At 41.9% G+C, this 24,753-nt stretch overlaps 1 protein-coding gene across 6 annotated transcripts in view; it reads left to right on the top strand.

Moving 5' to 3' along the window:
- The window catches only part of zcchc14 (zinc finger, CCHC domain containing 14), a 38,095-nt gene that overhangs the window by 8,627 nt on the left and 4,715 nt on the right, over positions 1-24,753 (top strand). For 2 of the 6 annotated variants that reach the window (XM_061772708.1, XM_061772713.1), the window contains 10 exons: positions 7,719-7,789; positions 7,883-7,954; positions 8,101-8,168; positions 10,426-10,604; positions 14,989-15,031; positions 15,103-15,595; positions 15,672-15,769; positions 16,673-16,767; positions 16,945-17,097; positions 22,269-23,486. In XM_061772708.1, the coding sequence (XP_061628692.1) occupies positions 7,719-7,789; positions 7,883-7,954; positions 8,101-8,168; positions 10,426-10,604; positions 14,989-15,031; positions 15,103-15,595; positions 15,672-15,769; positions 16,673-16,767; positions 16,945-17,097; positions 22,269-23,486 (2,490 nt within the window). The remainder of the gene's footprint in view (positions 1-7,718; positions 7,790-7,882; positions 7,955-8,100; positions 8,169-10,425; positions 10,605-14,988; positions 15,032-15,102; positions 15,596-15,671; positions 15,770-16,672; positions 16,768-16,944; positions 17,098-22,268; positions 23,487-24,753) is intronic. The other 4 variants (XM_061772711.1, XM_061772710.1, XM_061772709.1 and 1 more) reach the window with 4 other exon arrangements.

The raw sequence follows: 24,753 nt of genomic DNA, 5'->3' as shown, positions 1-24,753 counted from the left end.
TGAACATATTGAAACATGATTGTGGAGAACTGAAGGCACATGATATGATAGATATGCATAATTAAGTTTACATGCCAAGGCTTACAATTTCTGCGTGTGTGTGCGCGCGTGTATGTGTGTGTGGGTCTGTGCATGCATGCAGGGGCTTGTGGGTCAAACTAGGCAGATTGAGCTGCAATGTATTAACTGTGTTTTTAAGCATACACAACAGATTTATCCAAACACAGGGTTCGGAAAACGGCTTAATGGTATGTACTGTACTACTTTGCAATTCAATAAAGTACCTTCTCTTTTGGACACTTTGGCACCATGGATTAAAACTTTTACTGTATTCACTTACACATACATAGCGACATATGAGCAGGCAAGTGTATGTATGTGACAGTAGCTGCCTAGATTGCTATGAAAGGCAAGCAACATGTTGGCTCTTATACCATTTCTACTCATCAAACACACAGCAAAGTGTGCAATAAAGGCCTTTCCGTTGATCTTTACGCACACTTTCTCCTACACTTTTGTCTTCACTTCGGTTTTCTCCTTCGATCATGTCCTCTCTTCCCCAGCTGCTTGTCCCCGCATGCTTGATATGGTTTCACATAGCCTTATGGAGTTCAGACTGCCTTCATATGTGAAGGTTATTTTGCACTCACACCCATCTATGAAAACAATCCTGCCAGTTCAAATCACTTTGACCCCGTATGAATTGACATGAAACAAATGTGAAGAAGCCCTAACCTGCCTCTTCACCTGAAGGCATGCATCCAGACAAAGAAGTAGACTGATGGAAGAGGGAATGTTATTTTAGCTCATCAAGGCAATACAAGGATTGCCAAGGAAGCCACTACTCGAGGAGATGACGCAATGCTGATCAAGCCTCAGCTACAATCTTGCTATAGTTTTCATAGTTGATCTTTTATGTTTAATTCCCTGGCGCCACACTTCCTGGCACACCTAAAATGACGTACGGCCGGAAATTACGCATTTTACCTAGCAATGGGCAGAGGTCCGGCGTGGCCCCTTGTCTCCCGTTTGCAAAAGGCTAACTAGACATATTATTCTGCGTTTCATTCTATCATACGTCAGTTACTACATATACTCTAAATCTTTTAATGGGCTAAAATGTATTATCTGTGGGCTTAAAATGTTATTTTAAAATGTATTGTTTTTCCTGGGGGGTTGCTGAATGACCCAAAATTAGTGGTAAACCAGACAAAGTTGGGAAATAAGGAGCCAATTTGAGAAACTACATTGCACTGATAATACAGGAAAACTAATTCCAGAAAGATGTCTTTTACAGACTGTACAGACATCACATCGATCAAGTCAAGCTGTATTTAAAGGGTTAAAGGGCTAATTTTATGAAGTGCCCTCTACTTTCAATGTAGTCAGAGGTCTTTTACAATGTCTATTTTCACAACGAGCATGGCATATGACATTGATGAAAACTAACAAACAGAGTTTAGAGAACTATGGGTTTGTTATGTTGCTCAATGATACTTTAAAGGGGATACCATCCATCCGTCATGCATCTATTTTCAATACCACTTATCCTCAGTAGGGTCGCTGGTGTGCTGTAGCATATCGCAGCTGACTTTGGGCGAGAGGCAGGGACCACGGTACACCCTTAACTAGATGCCAGCCAATCGCAGGGCAGATATAAACACACATAAACAAGCATTCCTAGTACTCACATTCACACCGAAGGTCAATTTTATGGAAAATTGCCTTTTTGATGTTTGTATACAAATAGTTGGGTCACTGGAGTGCCTGTCAAGTGTGAAATGAAACTGTAGCCATTCTGCACTTTAACAGTGAGGCTAATTAACATAATAACTATACTCCCACACTGAGTTTCAAAGCCAATGACTTTGCAGTGAGGCTGGACAAAGTTCTAGAGCAAAACAACCACTATGACACAGCGGTCAAAGCACTATCATGTCAAAACCAAAAGATGAACAGAGCTGCAGTGTTAGCACAAATTACCATCAGCTAACAGTTTCAGCAGCATTAGCTCCTGATTATAATGTTAGAATGTTCGGCAAAGTTGGGGGCGTCGGGTGTATTTTGTGCCTGGCGATGTCATGCGACACACAGCTACGTTAATTTGCAAGTGTAATTCGGCAGCTTGGTGATGAAATGAGGCCTCCATTAGTGACAAATCAATGGAATCTCTGTGGATACTCGCTTTAAGTGTATGTGAGTGTGGTCGGGGGATATGGTTTAACTAGTCAACAGAGCTGCATTGAGTTTTTTGGGGTTCACAGATTAGCAAGCTGCCAAATGTTGCAGAACGTCTGTATTTTGTTACGTAAATCACTGAACATTGACTCGTTACAGCCGTAACACTGATTGTTCTGGATGTTGGGAAAGAAAAATACAATGTCTGACATTGCCGGTGCGTCCACATTGAACAGCTGCTTGGTGCACGCTATTTTATTACAGCCCCCGGCTGCCAAGCCACGGAGGTGAAAAGTTTTCCTTGAGTCCGGTGTCAACACATTGTAAGTCACTGATCATTGGCTCGATGGTAGCGAATAAGCTACACTTCTTACTATGCTTCTTACAGAAGTGTCACGGAGGGAGGACAAGGTGCTAATTGCTAAGCTATCACTACAAGCTGTCACAAAACATTGAAATAATTGATATGGTGAAACAATACACTTGTCACATAGGTCTGGCTGGAACCGCGTTTTCGCGGGGAGTAATCAACTTTGAACAACAAAATAACAGGCCAATAAATATGTGTCTATAGATATAAAATAATATACGTCCACACAGAACGGAACCGGAAATGAATTACTACGTCACTGCACACGTCACTTCAGAACATGGGCAGGTTAAGAGTATATTTTTATGATCAATAACTATTTATTATACAAGATAACCTTTATTTGTCCCACAATGGGGAAATTTGCATCGTTTCAGCAGCAACTGTGGATATGGGAAATATAAATATGTAATATAAAGCACATCTGCCACACAGTTCAAATTTCGGCCCCGCCAGTGTGGAGTTTGCATGTTCTCCCCGTGCCTGGGTGGGTTTTCTCCGGGCACTCCGGTTTCCTCCCACATCCCAAAAACATGCGTGGTAGGTTGATTGAAGACTCTAAATTGCCCGTAGGTGTGAATGTGAGTGCGAATGGTTGTTTGTTTCTATGTGCCCTGCAATTGGCTGGCGACCGGTTCAGGGTATACCCCGCCTCCCGGCCGAAGATAGCTGGGATAGGGTCCAGCAGCCCGCGACCCTAGTGAGGATAAGCAGAAAAGAAAAGGATGGATGTAATGGAAACATTTTCCAAATGGAAAAAGTATAATGTACTTATTGACAAATACTGAAGCCATAATTGATTAACGATTACGATTATGACTGTCACATGGAAATGTTCTTGACAAAATTTGGAAAACATGGAAATTCAGACAGATTTGGATAAATTGTTGTGGAAGTTAATTTTTATAGCATGGCAGCTCTGCATTAGCATTAGATATCAGCTTCTCAAATGTGTCACTTGATTGCTTCGTGAAGAAATGCGGGGGCTAGGGAGCTGTTTGTGTTTGGCAATGTGTCCGTGCATCACATACACAGGGTAAACTGTATTGCAAGGTAAATTGTTTTTATTTTCTCTCGGCATGGGTCGGCAACCCATGGCTCTTTCATCTTCCTGCTGTGGCTCTCTGGTGATTGTAAAATGTAATGCAGTAACATTGTTAAATTGTGATAGGAGACTGAAGTTCTTCTGCTTCACAGAAGTAGAAGGCTTCAAAAATATGACAGCTTGCATCTTCCTCCGCCAGCATATCATCAGGAAATCCATGATGAATTTTCACTAACTTACCACAGAACTGACCGGGACGTCATTGTATATTGCACACAACCAACAGTCACGGTTTCTTAAAAACAAAGTGCAACATAACCCAACAGTTTAATAAGATGCACATTCAAAAACTACTGGTAACATAAACATATTGACGAAAAGGATTAACGTCCTTCAGCGCAATGCATTCTGGCAAACGGGCGGCTTCACCGTCGCAACAATACTTATTATTTCCAATTTTGTTTTATTTTAGTTTGTTAATTTTTCAAATGTAATTGTAAAAATGAAGATTATGGTGATCTTGTAACTTTAAAATAATTTTTTTTTATTTATTTATTTTTTTGCTCAAAATATGCATCACAGCAACCGTTGCGCGAAACATGACGCCAAGATGTGTTGAGCTATATTCCATAAATCCAAGGAAAGAAGAATTTCTGAAGAAAACAATGTTTAATGCTGAATGCTACATGAACTATATTAAAAACTAGGCTTTACACGATCAGGATTTTTGGGGCCGATCAGCGAGTTTAAAAAACGATAACCAATCACTGATCTGATCACAAGATGGAGCATTTAAATGACTTGTTCATTTACTGTATATACTTGTGTACTGTATACTGCGTATCTTCAAAAATATCTTGTCAGGTCATGTAATCTAATCAGTCAGGTCAAACCAACATTACAACATGACAGAAATAATGGGCGCTAACTTACTGTAATTAAATTCCTACATTTTAATTAAATTACTACGAAACTTTAGAGCATGATTCGACAACCGTTAATGCTAGCACTAGATTGCTAGGCTACATTACGTTTTGTTGCCTGCTTGCGAGCCGTATCGTATTAAAAGTACGTAAACATACCTCAAGCAAGCCTTGAATTAAAGTCCTCTTCCGAGCACCGGTGACCACCACCACACGTTTCTTTCCCCATTTTGTTCTTGTTATACACACAATGTGATCGATTGTTGTTGTCGTGGTCGTGGTAACAAGTGTATCCAGTCGCGTTTGAGTTGACAAAATAAAGCCCGGTGATCATAAAAGACAGGAGGCGATGTTATCGGAATACAAGATTTTATTGCACTAGTCTGATATAGTGCAATCGTGAAAGACCAAATTCGTTTTGTACTCTGATCCAGCATTACGTGTTGTCTGTCCCGCACCGCCAACAAGTTATTTTTTTTAAATAACTTTATTGGCTGTCAGATATTTACAGTACTACGTCAAAAGACACGCGACAAGGCTAAAAATAAACCAGCTTTTGGATTCAAATATACTGTACACGATGGAGACGCGGAGTAATTGATCGGCTCGGCGAGTTATGACAAAGCCGCTCAGCCGATCAGCATAAAATGCTAATTATCGGCCGATACCGATCAGGCCGATCAGATCGGTGTAAAGTCTATTAAAAACAAACATTGGTCACATAGCCTCTCAGATGACAGCTTATAATCATGTGTTAAGATGAAGATAACGTCTACAGCCCTGATGTGCCTATGCTCTGTGCTGAGGTTCAGGAGCAAAAATGACATTAACCAGGATAAAAAAACATTTTTTAAATTGGCTATAGTTGTGCAAATATATATTTTACATCATTTGTAAAGTAGTTACTTTTAAATAGTCCTATTTAAGTCAAATTGGTAGCTGTCTTGCACACTCCACACGTGATAAAATGATGACGAAACACGAAGATGAACGAAGTGTGGAATTTGTCAAAGCACATACCATTGGGTAAAAGACTGTCTCACAAGAAGGAAAATATAAAAAACAAAAGTAAAAAATCAGTTCAGTGGGTAACCCGATGAGTGTAACATAACATTGTTTTCCAAGGAATCAGACTGTGAAGTATTCATGGTTGAAGCATTAGGATCAGCTGTAATAGACACAGCCTGCACAAGGACATTATATGAAGAAAAATGGCTGGATAGCTACGTACAAGGACATGGTGTGAGTGAAAAGCAGAACGTGACAAGTGTGGAAAGCAGCAAGCCTTTCAATTTCGGAGACCGAAACGTTGTGAGCTCTACAAAAAAAGTCAAGATTCCACCAAAGTTGGGAACAACAAAATGCTACATTGAAACTGAAGTGGCTACAGCAGACATTCCCGTACTGAGTAAAGCTTCCCTCAAGAGAGCAGGGGGTGTGCTAGACTTGGAGAAAGATACCGCAACCATGTTGAAACAGCAGTTAGATTTAGAGGCCACATCCTCAGGACACCATTGTATAAATATATCGAATAAAGAATCCCCAACTGATGATCCCCAAGTGATGCTTATGAGAACATATATATGAGAACCTTCGGCCCAGTCTGAGGTCCTGTGCACTCTGGAGAAGGTTCTCGTCCAGGATATCCCTGTACTTGGCCGCATTCATCTTTCCTTCGATTGGAGGGAGACTGGTTGCAATCCCTGCAGCTGAAAAACAAGCCACAGCATGATGCTGCCACCACCATGCTTTACTGTTGGGACTGTATTGGACAGATGATGAGCAGTGCTTGGTTTAATCCGCACATACCGCATAGAAATAAGGCCAAAAAGTTCTATCTTGGTCTCCTCAGACCAGAGAATCTTGTTTCTCACCATCTTGGAGTCCTTCAGGTGTTTTTTAGCAAACTCCATGCGGGCTTTCATGTGTCTTGCACTGAGGAGAGGCTTCCGTCGGGCCACTGTGCCATAAAGCCCCGACTGGTGGAGGGCTGCAGTGATGGTTGCGTTTCTAGAACTTTCTCCCATCTCCTGACTGCATCTCTGGAGCTCAGCCACAGTGATCTTTGGGTTCTTCTTTACCTCTCTCACCAAGGCTCTTCTCCCCTGATTGCTCAGTTTGGCCAGACGGCCAACGCTAGGAAGGGTTCTGGTTGTCCAAAACGTATTCCATTTCAGGATTATGGAGGCCACTGTGCTCTTAGGAACCTTAAGTGCAGCAGAATTTTTTTTGTAACCTTGGCCAGATCTGTGCCTTGCCACAATTCTGTCTCTGAGCTCTTCAGGCAGTTCCTTTGACCTCATGATTCTTATTTGCTCTGACATGCACTGTGAGCTGTAAGGTCTTATATAGACAGGGGTGTGGCTTTCCTAATCAACTCCAATTAGTATAGTCAAACACAGGTGGACTCCAATGAAGGTGTAGAACAATCTCAAGGATGATCAGAAGAAATGGACAGTACCCGAGTTAAATATATGAGTGTCACAGCAAAGGGTCTGAATACTTATGGCTATGTGACATTTCAGTTTTTCTTTTTTAATAAATCTGCAAAAATTTCAACAATTCCATTTTTTTCTGTCAATGTGGGGTGCTGTGTGTACACTAATGAGGAAAAAAAAAAAAACGTAAATTATTTTAGCAAATGGCTGCAATATAACAAAGAATGAAAAATTTAAGGGGGTCCGAATACTTTCCATACCCACTGTAAAAACAGACAACCATTCTTACTCACAATTTGCAATTTAGAGTTCTTCAATGAACATACCATGCATGTTTTTGAGATGTGGGAAGAAACCAGAGTGCCCAGAGAAAACCCACGCAGGCACAGGAGAACATGGAAACTCCACACATGCAAGGCCGGATTTGAACCCAGGTCCTCAGAACTATGAGGCATATGTTCTAACCAGTCGCCCACCATTCCACCTGTAAAAATATTCAGGGGAGGGGGGTCCTTTGGGTATTATAAATGCATGCCAGATGTTATTAAGACACGTAAGAACTATTTTACCTCATGAAAAAAAATTCACAATGTCTCTAGGGCTAAGGAGGAACAGAAATAAAACAATGCAACCTTTTATCATGGCATTTGTACGGTGTGAGATTCATGCTAATTTAAAATTGTTACAATATGTTTTCTTTATTCTAGAGAACATCTCATTCTTGGCCAGACTTAGAATTTGATCACTGTTAACTGTTTTTATAGTGGCAATTGAGAGAGTTGCATTGCGAGGAGTGACACACAAGTTTGAAGACAAAAGTGATTATATGTTTGAGGTGGGTAAACCCACACACGTTAACACTTCTGCTGAAACCTTATTTAAAAGTGATAAGTCATACAGATTGTTTTTGTTAATCCTATTTTTTCAGGCCAGCTGGTCTGATGGCTTTGTCTCATCAGTTGTCCGAAGTCAACAGGAGGTAACCGAGCTACTTTCACAGGTGAGGACAATATATCCGCAATAGTACTCAAGCCGTTGTTTCCTACGGCTCTGTTGAAAGATGTTGATATACTTTTCATATCAGTAATGTGCTTATGATTTAACTTTTTTTTTACATTTTTATTTCATATTACTTTTCTCTCTCAGTTGTCACAGGCATTCCCTGATGAGCGAATAGAGAAGCTCTTGCCTCAGTCTCGTGATTCAGATGCCAGGTTCGTTTCATGAAGAAGTCTTTCTGTCCTATGGAAGATGATAACTGACTTGTACATAAAAGTTTGGACAATTAATTATGGATTTTATGATATAAAAATGTTGCATACATCTTATACCTCCTAATTTGCACTGCAAGTAGATGCTGATAGGAGTATGCCTGCAGGCATATAAGCGTAATGATTCAAAAGTCAATTTTGTGTGATTCAAGATCGTAACATAAAAGAAATAGAATGATGTACTGATGACAGATCTAATCAGGAACAGCACAATGAAACTCAATATCCAACATTGATGATTGAAATCTACCAAATATGACACATTTGTCAAAGGCCAGGGAAAGTTTGTTTTAATTGTCTCATTCAGTCTTGATAGCACCAGTAGTTTTGACTGTCCTGATTGCAGTTGTTCAGTGTCTGCCACCAGCAGTTGGTAGCCAACTGCGAGAAATAGACAAAATGCAAAACCCAAGATTGTACATATTGCACAATAGCAATCAATAGTGGTCTGACAAGATAAAAGTAATTTCACTGCCTGTTAGTCCCCACTCTTACCTGTCAAACAGTATTTGCTGAGGCGGAATGGTGGGCGACTGGTAAACACCTCTGCCTCACAGTTCTATAGTCTGGGGTTCAAATCCGGCCTCCTTGTGTGAAGTTTGCATGTTCTCCCCGTGCCTGCGTGGGTTTTCTCCTGGTACTCCGGTTTCCTCCTCCATTCCAAAAACATGCATAAGTTAATTGGAGACTCTAAATTGAATGTGACCATGAACATTTGTTTTTTTATATGTGCCCTGTGATTGGCTGACGACCAGTTCAGGTTGTACCCCGCCTCTCACCCGAAGTCAGCTGAGATAAGTGCCAGCACACCCGCAACCCTAGTAAGGATAAGCGGTTAAGAGAATGGATGGATCTATGCGGAATCACATGATTTAGTATTATTCTGCGCAGCCATATGTTCTCCCTAAGGCTTCTTCAGTCACTCACAGGGCCGACACACAAAAACACTCTCAAATCATCTGCAGAACATAAGCTGTAAAGTGTATCTGCTAAGGGTGTCGCGGTCCGATGTCAGCAAAAAAAACAAGTATCGGATCGGAGCGGACTGGATCGAAAATCTACGATTTTACCACTCTTATACAAGCAGTCCATTCCAAGCTCTGCTCCAGCACTTTTATCCAGCAACGCCCGAACGGCATGCAGATCCCACGTGATAACAACATCAGGCTTCTAAGGTGCTAACATAGTAACAACGAGTAAGAGTGAATGTTGCTTGCCTAAAGTCGTTTATTGACACTGCAGTTTCAGTTCACTGTCAAACTAAACTCACATAACAAAAGAAATACATGTATTTAATCTTCAGATACGTAATGTCACTTCATCAAGCCTTCCATACAACAAAATAAGTAATGTATGATTATTGCTGATATTGGATCTGACCAATATCAGTATTGGCCAAAATGCAAGGCTGCAATATCGGTATCAAATCGGAAGTGAAAAAGTTGGATCAGGACATCCCTAGTCCCTGCTTATATGCTCATTTAAAAAGTAATGTTTCTTCATGGGTGAAGTTGCAGTAAGAAGAGTTCAAAGAATTTGAGTCTTGAACAGCACCAACGCAGGAACAGCCCTGTGATCCATTAATGTTGCAACAATTCACACTCACATTCACATTAGAGTCTTTCGTGAAGAGTCCGTGCATGTTTTTGGAATGTGGGAGGAGACCGGAGTACCTGGAGAAAATCCACACAAGCAAGGAAAGACTATGCACAATCCACATGGGAAGGCCAGAGCTAGGGTTCAAACCCGAAACCTCAGAACTGTGTGGTGGATTTGCTTACTAGTTATCTACCTGCTGCATAATTCAAAAGCCCTTGTGTAATCAAAAGACCAAAATGATGCAGGTCCTATCTGTTTTTAGTTGAAAACAATGTCCTTAAAAAAAAAATCATACAGAGACAACCATTCACACTCACATTCACATCCACTGAAAATTTTGTCTTTAGTTAGCCTAACATAGTTTAGTTTTAAACAGTGGGAAGAACTCAATGTACCTCGAGGGAATCCACACAAGAAGAGAAGAACACAGTCTCCAAAATGTAAACCCAGAACTTTCTTGCTGCAAGGCAGCAGAACTAACTCTTCCACTGAGCTACCCACAGTAGATTCAGTGTTTATAAGTAAATATTTGTGCTTCTATTTTGTCTATATCTGTGTTCTTTATCGGTGCATATCGTCTTCTCTCTCCACCTGCACCCAGATGTCTGACAGTGTTGCCCAGCCATGTCCTCCAGCACCACAGCGTCCAATTCTTCTTCACCTCCACCAGGCCTCACTCACCTAAATGCCTCTCCCCCCTCTCTTCCTCACTCCCAGACATGCCTTCCTCCCCTCCCACAGCTCCTGTCGTCCCAACCTGCCCATTTACATCCAACCATAGTGAGTCTTTTTTTTCTTTCTTGAGTTTACCTATTCCCATTTTGCAGCAATCGCAGTCATGTAAGACTGAAGAATGGATGCAAAACACGTGGTACCTATTTTTAGATGTAGCGACAGTGATACTTGATGGAATCTCCTGTCTGTTATGCAGTGTTGGAAGTGAGAGAGATGAGTGTAGAATGAAAAGGATATGGTCACGTGTGTTGTACCATTGAGGAGGTGGTTGTGATACTGCAAGAAGAATTTTTGATTTGTGTTTTGAAGATGTTGGAGGAAGAAGACAGCATCTATTTTAGTCTGGTGTGGGCATTCATTGTGGTATGTTTGTGTTGGGAAGCCGAGTGTGGTGACCTCGTGTTGGTCTGTGTGTGTGTGTGTGTGTGTGTGTGTGTGTGTGTGTGCGCGCGTGCGCTTGATTCTACGAATGTGTGACTTCATTACAGTTTATTTTTAAACTCCAGTACAGTGCATGTGTGCGTCCGTGCCTGTGTGTGTGCGTGAGAGTCAGACAGACCACAGGGAGTTAAGTGTCAGTGTCAGTAATCAGCGTAGTGTAATTGCACTGTGTCCTGCCGTTCCCTAGCCTGCACAGTATTTACAGTCAATTTTCAACTGATCTTTTATTCAGTGTCAGAGCAAGAACCCTAATCATAATTATATCCGATCCAAGGTGCATAATCGACCTCTTACCTAGTTACCTGTACTCAACACTCTTTACTTTGCTTGCTTGAAGATATTTCATGTTCTAAGAGGTCTTTGTAATTCTGTCCAAAAAAAAGTTGCTTTAGTTTGCTGCATGATACATTTTAATGAGTCTTCATTTAAATTCTAGTACACTATGTTAAATGTTTGAATTATTGTCAAATTCATGGTTCTATGGTAATCTTCTCTGTCAAGTCACTTGTCAGATGGCTTTACATGTGTAAAAACTAAAATAGGGTACACAAATTAAGATTGTTGACATCTCATTTTTAAAATATGAGAAACTCCACACATGGCGAGGACAAAATGTGTGTGCTTACTGCTCTTATAGTACTGTATGCTGTGTACTAGTGACACAACACACATACTCTATTGTAGTACCAAGACTGACATGTGAGAGGCAGCATGGGCATCACGACTGCTACAAAATACAAAGAAGAAGAAAGAGTAGTACTGGAAAAAGAAATACAAGAATAGGCCAATGACAACCAAACGTGTGCTTTCTCTGGTGGTACGCGAAATAATCACTGGTGGTGCAGTGGTTGCGTTCCGAACTACTGTAAAACAAATGTGTTTTTATTTGGAGAGGGAAAGAGGAAGCGTGTAGGCCTCAGTGTGTGGTATTTGGGAAAGTTGTAGCAATGAATGCAATAACCCATTGCGTCTCAAACGCCAGCTTAGAACCATCAGTGTTGGGATAGTTCAAAGTTCAGTTCACAAATTTTTAAATGATCTAGTTCATAGTTCTTGCTTTTTTTCAATATGTTGTTGCGAGCTACTACACTCAAAATACTTGCATTTCGCCATTGTTGCCACCCATTCAGTCCACACTCGTAGCCAGCCCAAGCATTTGTCTCAAAAACAAGCTAAGTCTAAAAAACAGGAAGGAAAGCTTGCTGCTTAAACAGTCTTCTTTTTTTTGTGTAGGAATTAAAACGAAACAGGAATGTAGTCCTTAATGTGCAAACACAATCTGAGATAGAAACCAGGCTGATGTAGGATGTACCTCAAACTGCAATATTCAATGTGCAATTCTCCAAATTAGAATTAGAGCTTCAACTCACGATTATTTTAATAATCGACTAATCGGTCGATTATTTTTTCAATTAATTGATAAATTGGATACGAAACCTTTTTTATTTCCATCCCTTTATTAAAAAATGGGACATTATTCCAAATTGCGGCACGGGGGCCGACCGGTTAGCACATCTGCCTCACAGTTCTGAGGACCCGGGTTCAAATCTGACCTCGCCTCTGTGGAGTTTGCAGGTTCTCCCCATGCCTGCGTGGGTTTACTCCCGGTACTCCGGTTTCCTCCCACATCCCAAAAACATACATGGTAGGGTAATTGAAAAATTCTGGACTGCTGGTAGGCCAGTCTAGTACTCGTTGGTACTCTTTTACCACGAAGCCATGCTGTTGTATCTCATGCAGAATGTGGCTTCGCATTGTCTTGCTGAAATAAGCACGGATGTCCCTAAAAAAGACGTCACTTGGATGGCTGCATATGTTGCTCCAAAACCTGTATGTACCTTTCAGCATTAATGGTGCCTTCACAGCTGTATACCACATACATACCCATGCCATGGACACGAACACACACTCATACCATCACAGATGCTGGCTTTTGAACTTTGCGCTGATAACAATTCGGATGGTACTTTTCCTCTTTTTTCCTCAAGGTCCATTATTTTCAAAAACAATTTGAAATGTGGACCCTTTAGACCACAGCGCACCTCACTCCATCCCAGATGAGCTCAGGCCCAGAGAAGCCCGCGGCATTTCTAGGTGTTGTTGAGATATGGCTTTCACTTTGCATGGTAGACTTCTTGCCTTTGTAGATGTAGAAACCAAATGTGTTAACTGACAATTTTCAGAAGTGTTCCTGAGTCCACCTAGTAATATCCTTTACACAATGACGCCGATTTTTAGTGCAGTGCCGCCTGAGGGATAGGTCAAAGGCATCCACTGTTGGTTTTCAGCCTTGCCGCTTACCTGCAGAGATTTCTCCAGATTCTCTGAATCTTTTAATGATATTATGGACCGTAGATGATGATATCCCGAAATTCCTTGCAAAGGTACTCTGAGAAACGTTCCTAAACTGTTGGACTCTTTGCTCACGCAGTTGTTCATACAAAGTAGTGAACAACTCAGCCTTTCGAGGATGCTCTTTTTATACCCAATCATGACACTTACCTGTTTCTAATTAACCCGATCACCTGTGAAATGTTCCAAACAGGTGTTTTTTGAGCATTCTTCAACTTTGCCAGGTTTTTGGGAACGTGTTACATGCAGCAAATTCAAAATGAGAAAATATTTGCAAGAAAACAATAACGTTCGTCAGTTTGAACATTATCTTGTCTTCGGTGTGTATTCAATTGAATATAAATTGAAAGGATTTGCAAATTATTGTATTCTGTTTTTTATTTATGTTTTGCACAGCATCCCAACATCAATGAAACATGGTTTGTAATTCAAAACATTTATTTGGGTACAACTTTTATCGAAATTTTATGTGCAATACATTTGTAATTAAATCATTATTTAAGTGCATTTTTTGTTTTCCTAATAGTAAAGCACAGTGTTAATGTTCAAACTTTGCATAATATTACAGTGGTGTACAATAATAATGAACATAGATTTGGGGGGCGGGGGGCTTGTTTTTGATTAACACTAAGAAACTGTATTTTATAGTTGGTCACTATGGTGGTGCTTTGGAGAGCTAATTATTTTTGAAGTGGTACATAGTGTAAAAAGTTTGAAAGTGTGAGCTGGTAATTACTACCACTAATTAAAAACTTTACTCTCTATTCATCTCTAGCATGGTAAATGACTTGGGAAGTACGTTACACCAACATTCAACACAACCAGTTGCTCCTGAATTTATGTCCGGCAACAGCATGAGATTTAGGTCGCTTCCTAATTGGCTGTCATCCCGTTTCCAGTCTCAATCACGGAGTCCATGGCTCAGCCCAACTCGGTGTCGACCATAAACAATACAGGCTTACGATTGTAACAGGTTGTGGGCCACAACCATTTTCTGAGCAGATCAGGGAAGAAAAAATCACTATTAAGACACCCAACACCACAAGATCATCCATCCATCCATGCATTTTCTTTCACCGCTTATCCTCACTAGGGTCATGGGCTGCTGGAGCCTATCCCAGCTATCTTCGGGCGAGAGGCGGGGTACACCCTGAACCGGTTGCCAGCCAATCGCAGGGCACATATAAACAAACAACCATTCACACCTATGCGCAATTTAGAGTCTTCAATCAACCTACCATGCATGTTTTTGGGATGTGGGAGAAAACCGGAGTACACGGAGAAAACCCACGCAGACACGGGGAGAACATGCAAACTCCACACAGGCTGGGCCGGGATTCGAACCTCGGTCCTCAGAACTGCGACGCAGATGTGCTAACCAGTCATTCACCGTTCCACCTCACAAGATAATCACTCAGGATCATCTTTTAGTAACGTGAGAATTGGGCCTTTGCTGACTTTGATTGAAACCAAGGAAAATGCTCAAAATTCCCAAATTGTTAGTCAGCTACTTTTTGTATGACATAATCTCAATAACCCAAATAAAATATAAATAGGAAGAATGACATGAATACAATTTCAGTTTACAATAAACTGCAGCGTGTTTATGATATTTCCCTTGTTATCTGTCACTCAGCAAGCTCAGCTGGCTGTATGTTGCAGTACAGAGGAGCCAGCAGGTAAGATTTTGTCATCAATCATGACTGCAATGTACAGCATTTCTGTCCTGTGACAGCATTTCCTCTTTCAGGGCGGTGTACAGAGTGGCCAGTGTCCATCCTGTTGTCAGCACTCACAATTCTCCCATGACCCGCTGCTCCCCTCACCTTTCCTCTCTCCTTCCGCCACAACACACTCCCCAGCTGTCCTCCCTCCCGCCCACGGTGCCAGCCTTGCCAACACAGGGCTTCCTTGCTGGCAGAGGTGATGCTTCCTCCCAGCCACATCCCCAAAGCAAACTGTCTCCTTCAATTCATCCGCACACATATTCGGAGCCCCAGCAGCCCTCGTTTCACCCGTTGCAACTACAGACGAGCTGTCACCTCGGTACCCAACCTCAGCATTTGCCTCATTCTCAGTCCCTTTCGTATTCACTCTCTCAGTCCCGTTCCCAACAGCCCCATGCACAGTCTCCATCACAGTCCCAGGTGATCACGCCAGAGCAGAATGGCATTTTGGACTGGCTGCGCAAGCTTCGCTTACATAAATATTATCCGGTGTTCAAACAGCTGACAATGGAAGAGGTGGGTGCAGTCTACTCGTTTCATTCAAAATAAGTAGGAGTAATTAATTGTTCAGAGGTTTCTCTTCTCATTACAGTTTTTAGCACTGACAGAGGATGACTTAAACAAGTACGACTTAACTCAGGGAGCAAAGAAGAAACTCAAGACTCAGCTAGAGCTACAGAAGTCAGCAGAGTAAGTTGTAGTTGTGATTAAACCTCTTTTTGCATGGAACTTTTTGTTTTAGTCCCACTGTAAGCAGCTGTTTTGGTCTATCAGTCTGGTCTAGTCTATTGTCAACAATGTTAAGTAATGAACTTTCAATACTATCAAAGCATCTCTTGCGACTGGAGTTAAAGCTGTATGCAAATGAAAGGGATGTTTATTACATTACTGTGAGCTCAGCAGACCACATAACACATCAATGGTTTACTAACTGTGAGTGGGCTCAAGAGATAAGATTTACTATTAGAGATAATCAAGGGAAAGAAATGCAAAAACAAGTACACAAGCAACAAATGTGTCTCTGTGCATATATTATCACTCGGACAAGCACGGCCAAACATACGGTAAACGGAGGTACACGCACATACAGACACACATGCACACACACACCGACGTACAGATCCCTGCAGCCCTTATCTTTTGATCATGTTTTCCATTTTCACTGTTTCCATTTGGCAGGCATTTGTGTGTATGTGTGTGTGCGTGTACATGTTCATGCTTGAACGAGACATCCTTCAGATGTAGTGACAAGAGGGGTGAGGACGCTGCAGGAGCTTGCTATGTGCATTGTCTCCCTCTGGTGGTGATTTTTTGCTACATGCAGTCTATTTTCTCCACAAATTAGGTCGCTTTCATTCATGTTTGTTAATGAGCAGGATGACACAAAAATAAAAAATAAATCCTTTGTGTATGGGTGAGGAAAGGGCCAAGGAACCCTAAATTTTGTGTGGTTGGAAGATTGTACACTTGTTGGTGTGTAATTTGGTGATGAGTCAAAGTTTGACTTTTCAGCCTTGGCAAAGGTCTGTGAGCAAGTAATTAAACACTTATTTTTTATTTGTCTTATTCAGTTTAGTTTTTTGTCTTAATCAGCAGAGAGACGAAGATGGAGAAACGGACCTGTAGTGGTATTGCTAGAGTTACGCCTTCCAGTCATATGGGACCCTCAACCCACACCTCCTCTGCAGGTAACAATACAGCTACGTCCAAAATATGGATTGGGTCTGAGAAAAGGCAGGTGCAAATAAACAAAAAGAGCAATAAACTTATTCCCTCTCTGCTCCTGGGCAGATCAGTGTATGACTGATCCTTTGTATCAAGCAGTCTTAACCAAAAGGAAGTCACAAATGTGTTGATGTACTCAGTAGAGCTTCGAGTGGAGGTGGACACTGTGCTGCACCATCACCCCGTCCACACAGACAGCAGCTCATCCTCAGACTACTCCAGCTCTTCTTGTTCCCCCCGAACACCCCTCTGCTGTGACTCCACTCTGGACAGAAGCAGAGATATTTACAGGCGTAAGTTGCCTCTCTGTACCACAGAACAATTACAGAGAGGTCATCACTTGAGAGAAAGAGAAGCTTAATGAAACATTGACCTCTTTGTGAATGGATATTTTTGTCACATCTGTCAAATCCTTTTGAGATGCATGATTATTATCTGTTGTCATGAACATGGATAAACAAATGATGCCCCCAGAAATGAACCCAACACAATAGTATTAGTGAACACAGCAAGCACACATCACAATAGCCACTCGTAGTTCGGTGTGGTTGTTAATTAGCCCAGCTGGTTTGCACCACCAGTGGGGCAGAAGTGTAGAATGGTTCATTCACATAAGCATTTTTAGAAACAGGCAGATAAGTAAAGATTTACTTTGTTTTTCAATTTCAGTTGGGTGGTCGGGCACTCCAAAGACTAACCCTTTTGTATACATATTTCCTCTTAACATTACAGTTTGACATGATCAATTGCTGTAAGTTCAAATATTACAAATGTTCACAATTTAAAGCCCAGGGCCCTCACTTATCAAAGAGTGTGTAGAGAACAGATTCTAAATTTGTTCGTAAGACTGAAATTTAGAATGTGTGTAAGTACCAAAAAAATAAAATAAAATAAAAAAAATAAAAATAAAAAGGTATTGATCAAACGTGCGGACACTTGTCGTACGCACACCAGTAATATGTGTTGATACATCCCACTTGTTCTAAACTGCCAGGCTTGCGCACGTCTTGCCTCATTTGCATTGAGAAACGCCTCCAATTGACCAATGCCAAAAAAATATGTCACGGCCCACATACGAAAGTTATCTTTAACTGGAGGATGACAAGCAAGTTATAATTTATATTGCAAGCAATAATGGCGGCACGTCCCAATACAGTGGTGTAAAAGAGTTTACTCCCTTCATGATTCCGTATTTTTTTGCATGTTTGTCACACTTAAATGTTTCCCATTATCAAACAATTTGTTAATGTTAGTCAAAGACAACACAAGTAAACACAAAAATGCAGTTTTTAAATGGCAGTTATTATTAAGGGAGAAAAAAATCCAAACCTACATGGCCCTGTGTAAAAAAGTTATTGCCCCCAAAACCTAATAACTGGTTGGGCCACCGTTACCAGCAACAACTGCAATTAAGCGTTTGCGATATCTTGCAATGTGTCTCTTACAGCGCTGTGGGGGAATTGTGGCCCCATCCTCTTTGCAGGATTGTTGCAATTCAGCCACATTGGAGGGTTTTCAAGCATGAACCACATTTTTCAGGTCATGTCACAGCATCTCAATAGGATGCAGGCCAGGACTTTGACGAGGACACTCTAAAGTCTTAATTTTGTTTTTCTTCAGCCATTTAGCGGTGGACTTGCTGGTGTGTTTTGATCATTGTACTGTTGCAGATCCTCTTTATTTCTGTCAGGTTGGATGGTGAACGTTGGTGGAAAGCCATTTTCAGGTCTCTCCAGAGATGCTCAATTGGGTTTAAGTCAGGGCTCTGGCTGGGCCATTCAAGAACATTCACGGAGTTGTTCTGAAGCCACGCCTTCATTATTTTAGCTGTGTGCTTTGGGTCATTGGCTTGTTGGAAGGTGAACCTTCGGCCCAGACTGAGGTCCTGAGCACTCTGGAGAAGGTTTTCGTCCAGCATATCCCTGTACTTGGCCTCATTCGTCTTTCCTTCGATTGCAACCAGTCGTCCTGTCCCTGCAGCTGAAAAACACCCCCACAGCATGATGCTGCCACCACCATGTGTCACTGTTGGGACTGTATGGGACAGGTGATGAGCAGTGCCTGGTTTTCTCCACACATACCGCTTAGCATTAAGGCCAAAAAGTTCTATCTTTGTCTCATCAGACCAGAGAATCTTATTTCTCACCATCTTGGAGTCCTTCAGGTGTTTTTTAGCAAATTCTATGCGGGCTTTCATGTGTCTTGCACTGAGGAGAGGCTTCCGTCGGACCACTCTGCCATAAAGCCGAGGGCTGCAGTGATGGTTGACTTTGTAGAACTTTCTCCCATCTCCCAACTGCATCTCTGGAGCTCAGCCACAGTGATCTTTGGGTTCTTCTTTACCTCTCTCACCAAGGCTCTTCTCCCCCGATTGCTCAGTTTTGCTGGACGGCCAGCTCTAGGAAGGGTTCTGGTCATCCAAAACGTCTTCCATTTCAGGATTATGGAGGCCACTGTGCTCTGAGGAACCTTAAGTGCAGCAGAAAGTTTTTAGTAACCTTGGCCATATCTGTGCCTTGCCACAATTCTGTCTTTGAACTCTTCAAGCAGTTCCTTTGATGTCATTTCCTCTGACATGCACTGTGAGCTGTAAGGTCTTATATAGACAGGGGTGTGGCTTTCCTAATCAAGTCCGATCAGTATAATGAAACACAGCTGGACTCCAATGAAGGTGTAGAATCATTGGATGATTCTGGATGATCAGAAGAAATGGACAGCACCATAGTTAAATATATGAGTGTCACAGCAAAGGGTCTGAATACTTATGGCTGTGTGATATTTCAGTTTTTCTTTTTTAATAAAGCTTCAAAAATCTCAACAATTCCGTTTTTTTTCTGTCAATCTGGGGTGCTGTGTGTACATTAATGAGGAAAAATTTTACTTAAATGATTTCAGCATATGGCGGCAATATAACAAAGAGTGAAAAATGTAAGGGGGTCTGAATACTTTCCGTACCCACTGTATGTGATAAATGTTGCCCACTCGACATCCACTGCACCCTGGTTGAATGGAAGGGGGATCCCTCCATCTGTGTTCCCTTCTCAAATTTTCATCCTTTTTCCCCAAAAGGTTTTTTTTTGTTTGTTTGTTTGTTTTACCTTGCTCAGTTGGGGGTTTCAACCAAGGGATGTCCCCGATCTTTTATCAACTCAACTGTGGGCTTGTGAAGCTCTTTTACACTCATTTGTGATTAAGGGCTATATAAATAAACTTGACTTAACTAGTTCTTTACCATGTGAGAGGGTGTCACTGTCTCTGGACATATTCAGCTGAGCTAATGGCATGTTCTAACTTCATTACTATGATGACAGGGGGTTGTAGCTAGTAGAATGAAGAGGCAAGTGAGGGCTTCTTCCCAGAGCTACATTGTGGAATCTGAACTCACTTTTGTGAGCAACTGTTAAGATAATAAAAGCATTTTTACTCATGGAGGCAGCAGTTTATATACACTGCATTGTGTGTTAGTAGTGCATGGGCACATCACCAAATACTGCTTTAACGCTGTTAGCTTCGCTGTGCATCCCATTAAACTCAGTGCAGGGATGGGGCTGTTTCTGCATTAAAGTTTTGCAGACGGTGTAGTCTAGTTGGGGGCGGATATTGTGTGAATTAGTCCCTCTATTATGCAAAAATGGAAGTCCAGAACAGCTCAGTCAAAGACACATGTTCAGTAAAGCAGATATCCCAAAATGCTTTGTTGTTTTATTTCACACGAGGGTGGGCAGCAACTCGAGAAACTACTGTAATTCTATCCAGTACAAGCCACATCAAAATAAAAAGTGAATTTTCCACAATTTATCTTTTTAGGCATTGATTATACAGGTATGTGCCAAAACATTAGAACAGAGGGAAAGTCCATTTATTTTAATATTTTTTTTCAAATGTGAAATAGCGTGTTATATTGGTTCACCACACACAAAGTGAAATATTTCAAGCATTTATTTGTTTCAATTTGGATGATTATGGCAGAAAGACAAAAACAATAAACAGCCAGGATACAAAATTTTAATATTTCTTGTGACCAAAAAAAAAAATGTTGGCCTTCTGAAAAGTGTATTTAAGTAATATGCCCTTATACTTTGTTGGGCCTCTTTTTGCATTAATTACAGCATCAAGGCGGCGTGGCATGGAGTTGATCAGCCTTTAGGACAGTTCAGGTGTTATTGTAGCCCAAGTTGCTTTAATATTGGCCTTCGGATCATCTGCATTTCGGGGTTTCTGTTTCCTCATCTTTCTTTTGACAATACCCCATAAATTTTTTAGCTTTGTGGGCAGGTGCCAAATCCTGCTGTAAAATATAATCATTGTCTCCAAAAAGTTCGTCAGCAGCGGGAAGCATGAAGTGCTCTAAAATTTCCTGGTAGACAGCGGTGTTGACTGGGGACTTGATAAAAGACAATGGACCCATACCAGCAAATGGCATGGCTCCCCAAACCATTACTGAGTGTGGAAATTTCACACTGGACTTTAAGCAGTTTGAGTTTTGTGCTTCTCCAGTTTTCCTCCACATTTCCAAATTAAATGCAAAATTTACTTTCATCTGAAAAGAGGACTTGGACCACTGTGCAACAGACCAATACCTTTTCTCAGCCCAGCACAGATGCTTCTGATGTTGTTTCTGGTGCATGAGTGGCTTGACACATGGAATTCGACAGCTGTAGCCCATGTCATACAGACGTCCGTATGTGGTGATTCTTTATGCACGGACACCAGCCACAGTCCAGTTTTCTGAATCACCGTTGGTTGACAATATCCTCTCAAGGGTGTGGTCATCCTTGCCACTGGTGCACCTTTTCCGGCCACATTTTCCCCTTCTTCTTAACACTCTGTTAATGTACTTTGATACAGCATCCAGCTTCTTTTGCAATTATGGAGGGTCTCAATGATGGTTTTCTGCACAACCGTCAAGTCAGCACCTACTAAGCCAGACAGAGACAATTTAAGGAAAACCTCTGCAGGTGTTTTGTGTTAATTTGCTGTCAAGATTGGGACACAGGGAGGTTCGATCTTGAACTTTGTCATGATATTCTAATTTTGTGAAATACTGGATTGATTTTTTTTGTCTTTCTGCCATAATTGTCAAAATTAAAACAAATAAAGGCTTGAAATATTTCACTGTGTTTCACTTTTTGAAACAAATTATTGAACTAAATGGACTTTCCCTCGATATTCTAATTATTTGGCACATACCGGTTTTAAATGCATTTCTTGCTTTTAGTGCAGTTGAGGCAAAATGAAGTACATGACTATTCCCAACTACTTTTTAGTTCAAAGAACAACATGACATCAGCTATGAGAGGGTCAGCTACATCCACAAAGACCGCCACAAAGCATGCAAACAGAACATTCATAAAGAGTTGCTTCCATCCCATAAAATGATTACTAATCTTCTGTATTTTGTGCTTTTCATGAATACCCCCATCGTTCCCTCATTTGTAAAACTGTCACTGTGTCTGTTTATCAGGTGTGTCAGGTCCAGATGCAGTAGGAGGTCAAGAAAAGGAGCGCTCGTGCATTTTTATCCTGAATTCCAGCTGCCCCCCAGGCCCCAGTCGCCCCACGGCCCAGGTCCTTCCCGTCCAAACGGATACCGCTGCTGCCATCCATCCGTCCTGCTCCTCCCACCTCCCCTTCACGCTCTCTCACTTCCACCCACAAGGCAGCTACCCTCAAAGCCTGCTCTCCCCAGTTTCAAACCAGACACGTATCCCGTCTTCCCCACGAAAGCCGAGGCCGCCCCCGCTGTGTGTGGAGGACAGGACTAAGGTGCCGGCTTCGGGCCTGCCCGGTACCAGTGCGGGCTTCAGTCCTGGGGTAGGCGTAGGCATGGGCATGAGGCTGGAGAACCTGCTCCCCAGACTCAAACTGAAAGTGGACGCCTCCTCCTCCCTCCATGACTCTGAAGGCTGTCTTGGTCTTACAGGGGCTGCGGTTGGTCTTATGGTTGAGACCAGTTGTGCCCTGACCTCCACCTCCAACAGCCTCCACCATGTGTCCCAACCTCCTCTCCATTTTCACCTGTCATCCTCTACATCCTCATCTCCATCCATATACTACTCCCACCCACCCACTCCTTATTCTACTTTTGTCAGCTCCTGTTCCTCTATAAAGTCCCTCTCAGAATCTGCTAGTTCCAGTGGTGGAAGTGTCTTTGTCTCCATAGCAAGCACCGTCCCTATTGCCACAGTTCCGGGCAACATATACTACCCTCAGCAATCTACTCCAGGCCTCTCCGCCTCTTCTGCCACTTCATCGGATCAAAATCAAGGCCACACCCACTCCATGTGCGTTTGCAGCTCGTGTGGATGTCGGGGTAACTGTGGGGCTTATGGCACCTTGCCCGGATACGGTGCTGCATCCGGCTACCTGCAGCCGGTGTCAGCAAGCTCCGTCTTCACTCTGGGCCCTCTGCTTCATTTTAGCCCCCTCACGGCCTCATCCAGCACCACAGGCACCGGTACCATGCCCTTTTCCTACCAGATGATGGCACCACCTCCCCTCTACTGCCAGAGCGCTGGGGCGCATGACCAGCAAAAGGGCTTTGGCTTCTACCAGCCTCATGGCCTTGTGGGAAACGGGATCCAGAAGCGAATAGTGGGAAACCTTTCTTGCTACAACTGCGGTAGCCATGGACACAGAGCAGAGGACTGCAAGCAACCACCCATGGAGTCATCTCAGCAAGGTGAGTGAACTAATGAACACTAATGAACAATGACTGCCACTATAACAACAGCAGTACATTATACATACACATTTGGCAAACAGCAGAGTGGGCAAAATTACTCATACGCCGTACTTAAAGGTCCAACATCAAAATCCAATTTTTTCTACTGTTTTAATTGCATAACATAGGTCAAAATGAGTCCCTGACATGTTTTAAGTTTGACATTTATGTGGTTCGTCGATTGAATGCAAAAGGTAATAAACAACATCAGGCTAGAAAAATGACCGGAATACATTTGTGTGTGTGAAACAGATAATAATTATTCAAGGACCTGCCCGCTTCATGATGTGTGCCCACCGATTCAACTCAGCGGAACAGCAACCCAGCTTTTACCGGGTTTTAAAGGTCGCATATTTTTCCAAACCAACTTTTTGTAGTATTTGGGAAATAATATTGTCTCTATGGTGCCTCAGTAAACACGTGAAATATGAATTTAAATCGTCCACGCATTCCTAAGTCCCACACGTTTTTCTGCCGAGAGGCCTGAAATCCGGTCATTAGAATTTCTCAAGCTTATCTTTTTTTTTTTTTGAAACCGGTCCTGTTCAGCTGCATGGCCTTGCAGAATGGTGGATCTGTATGCCTTTTGTGCTGGAACAGTTTTGCTGTGCAACAGGAGAGTTTGAAATAATCTCTCTGCTCATTTTTTTTATTATTATGATGTTTATTGAAAATGCAGCCGAACAGAAAAGCGTTTCAGGGGTCAGACAGAGGGACATAGTGGACAAGGGGACTAGGGTTCAAAACCACAGCAGAACAATGGTGAGACAGTCTAGATCAGGGGTGTCAAACTCATTTTTGTCACGGGCCACATTGTAGTTATGGCTTCCCTCGGAGAGCCGTTATGACTGTGAACCCATATAAAATATTGTCTCATATAATGACATACACAACAAATTAATGGGTAACTAGTTTTAAAATCAGAAGCCAATAAAAAAAATTCAACTATTACATTTATTTCAAAAAGGTGATTGATAACTTGCAAAAATGCTTGCAATATCTCAACATTATACAAGTAAAGACACCAATTTTGGTATTTTCACAAGAAACATGAAGTCGACATGATTTGCTTTCGCAGGCCACATCAAATGATGTTGCGGGCCAGATCTGGCCCCCGGGCCACCAGTTTGACACCTGTGGTCTAGCTATTTGAACACAAGTAACATTACAACAGTTACTTGTAGATTGGGGTGTGGACATACAATAACTAACCAAGAGTGGACAG

Source organism: Phyllopteryx taeniolatus, chromosome 5 (assembly GCF_024500385.1).
Source record: "Phyllopteryx taeniolatus isolate TA_2022b chromosome 5, UOR_Ptae_1.2, whole genome shotgun sequence".
Taxonomy (NCBI): domain Eukaryota; kingdom Metazoa; phylum Chordata; class Actinopteri; order Syngnathiformes; family Syngnathidae; genus Phyllopteryx; species Phyllopteryx taeniolatus.
Note: the sequence above shows the minus strand (reverse complement) of the source record. Positions and strands in the feature narration are given on the sequence as shown.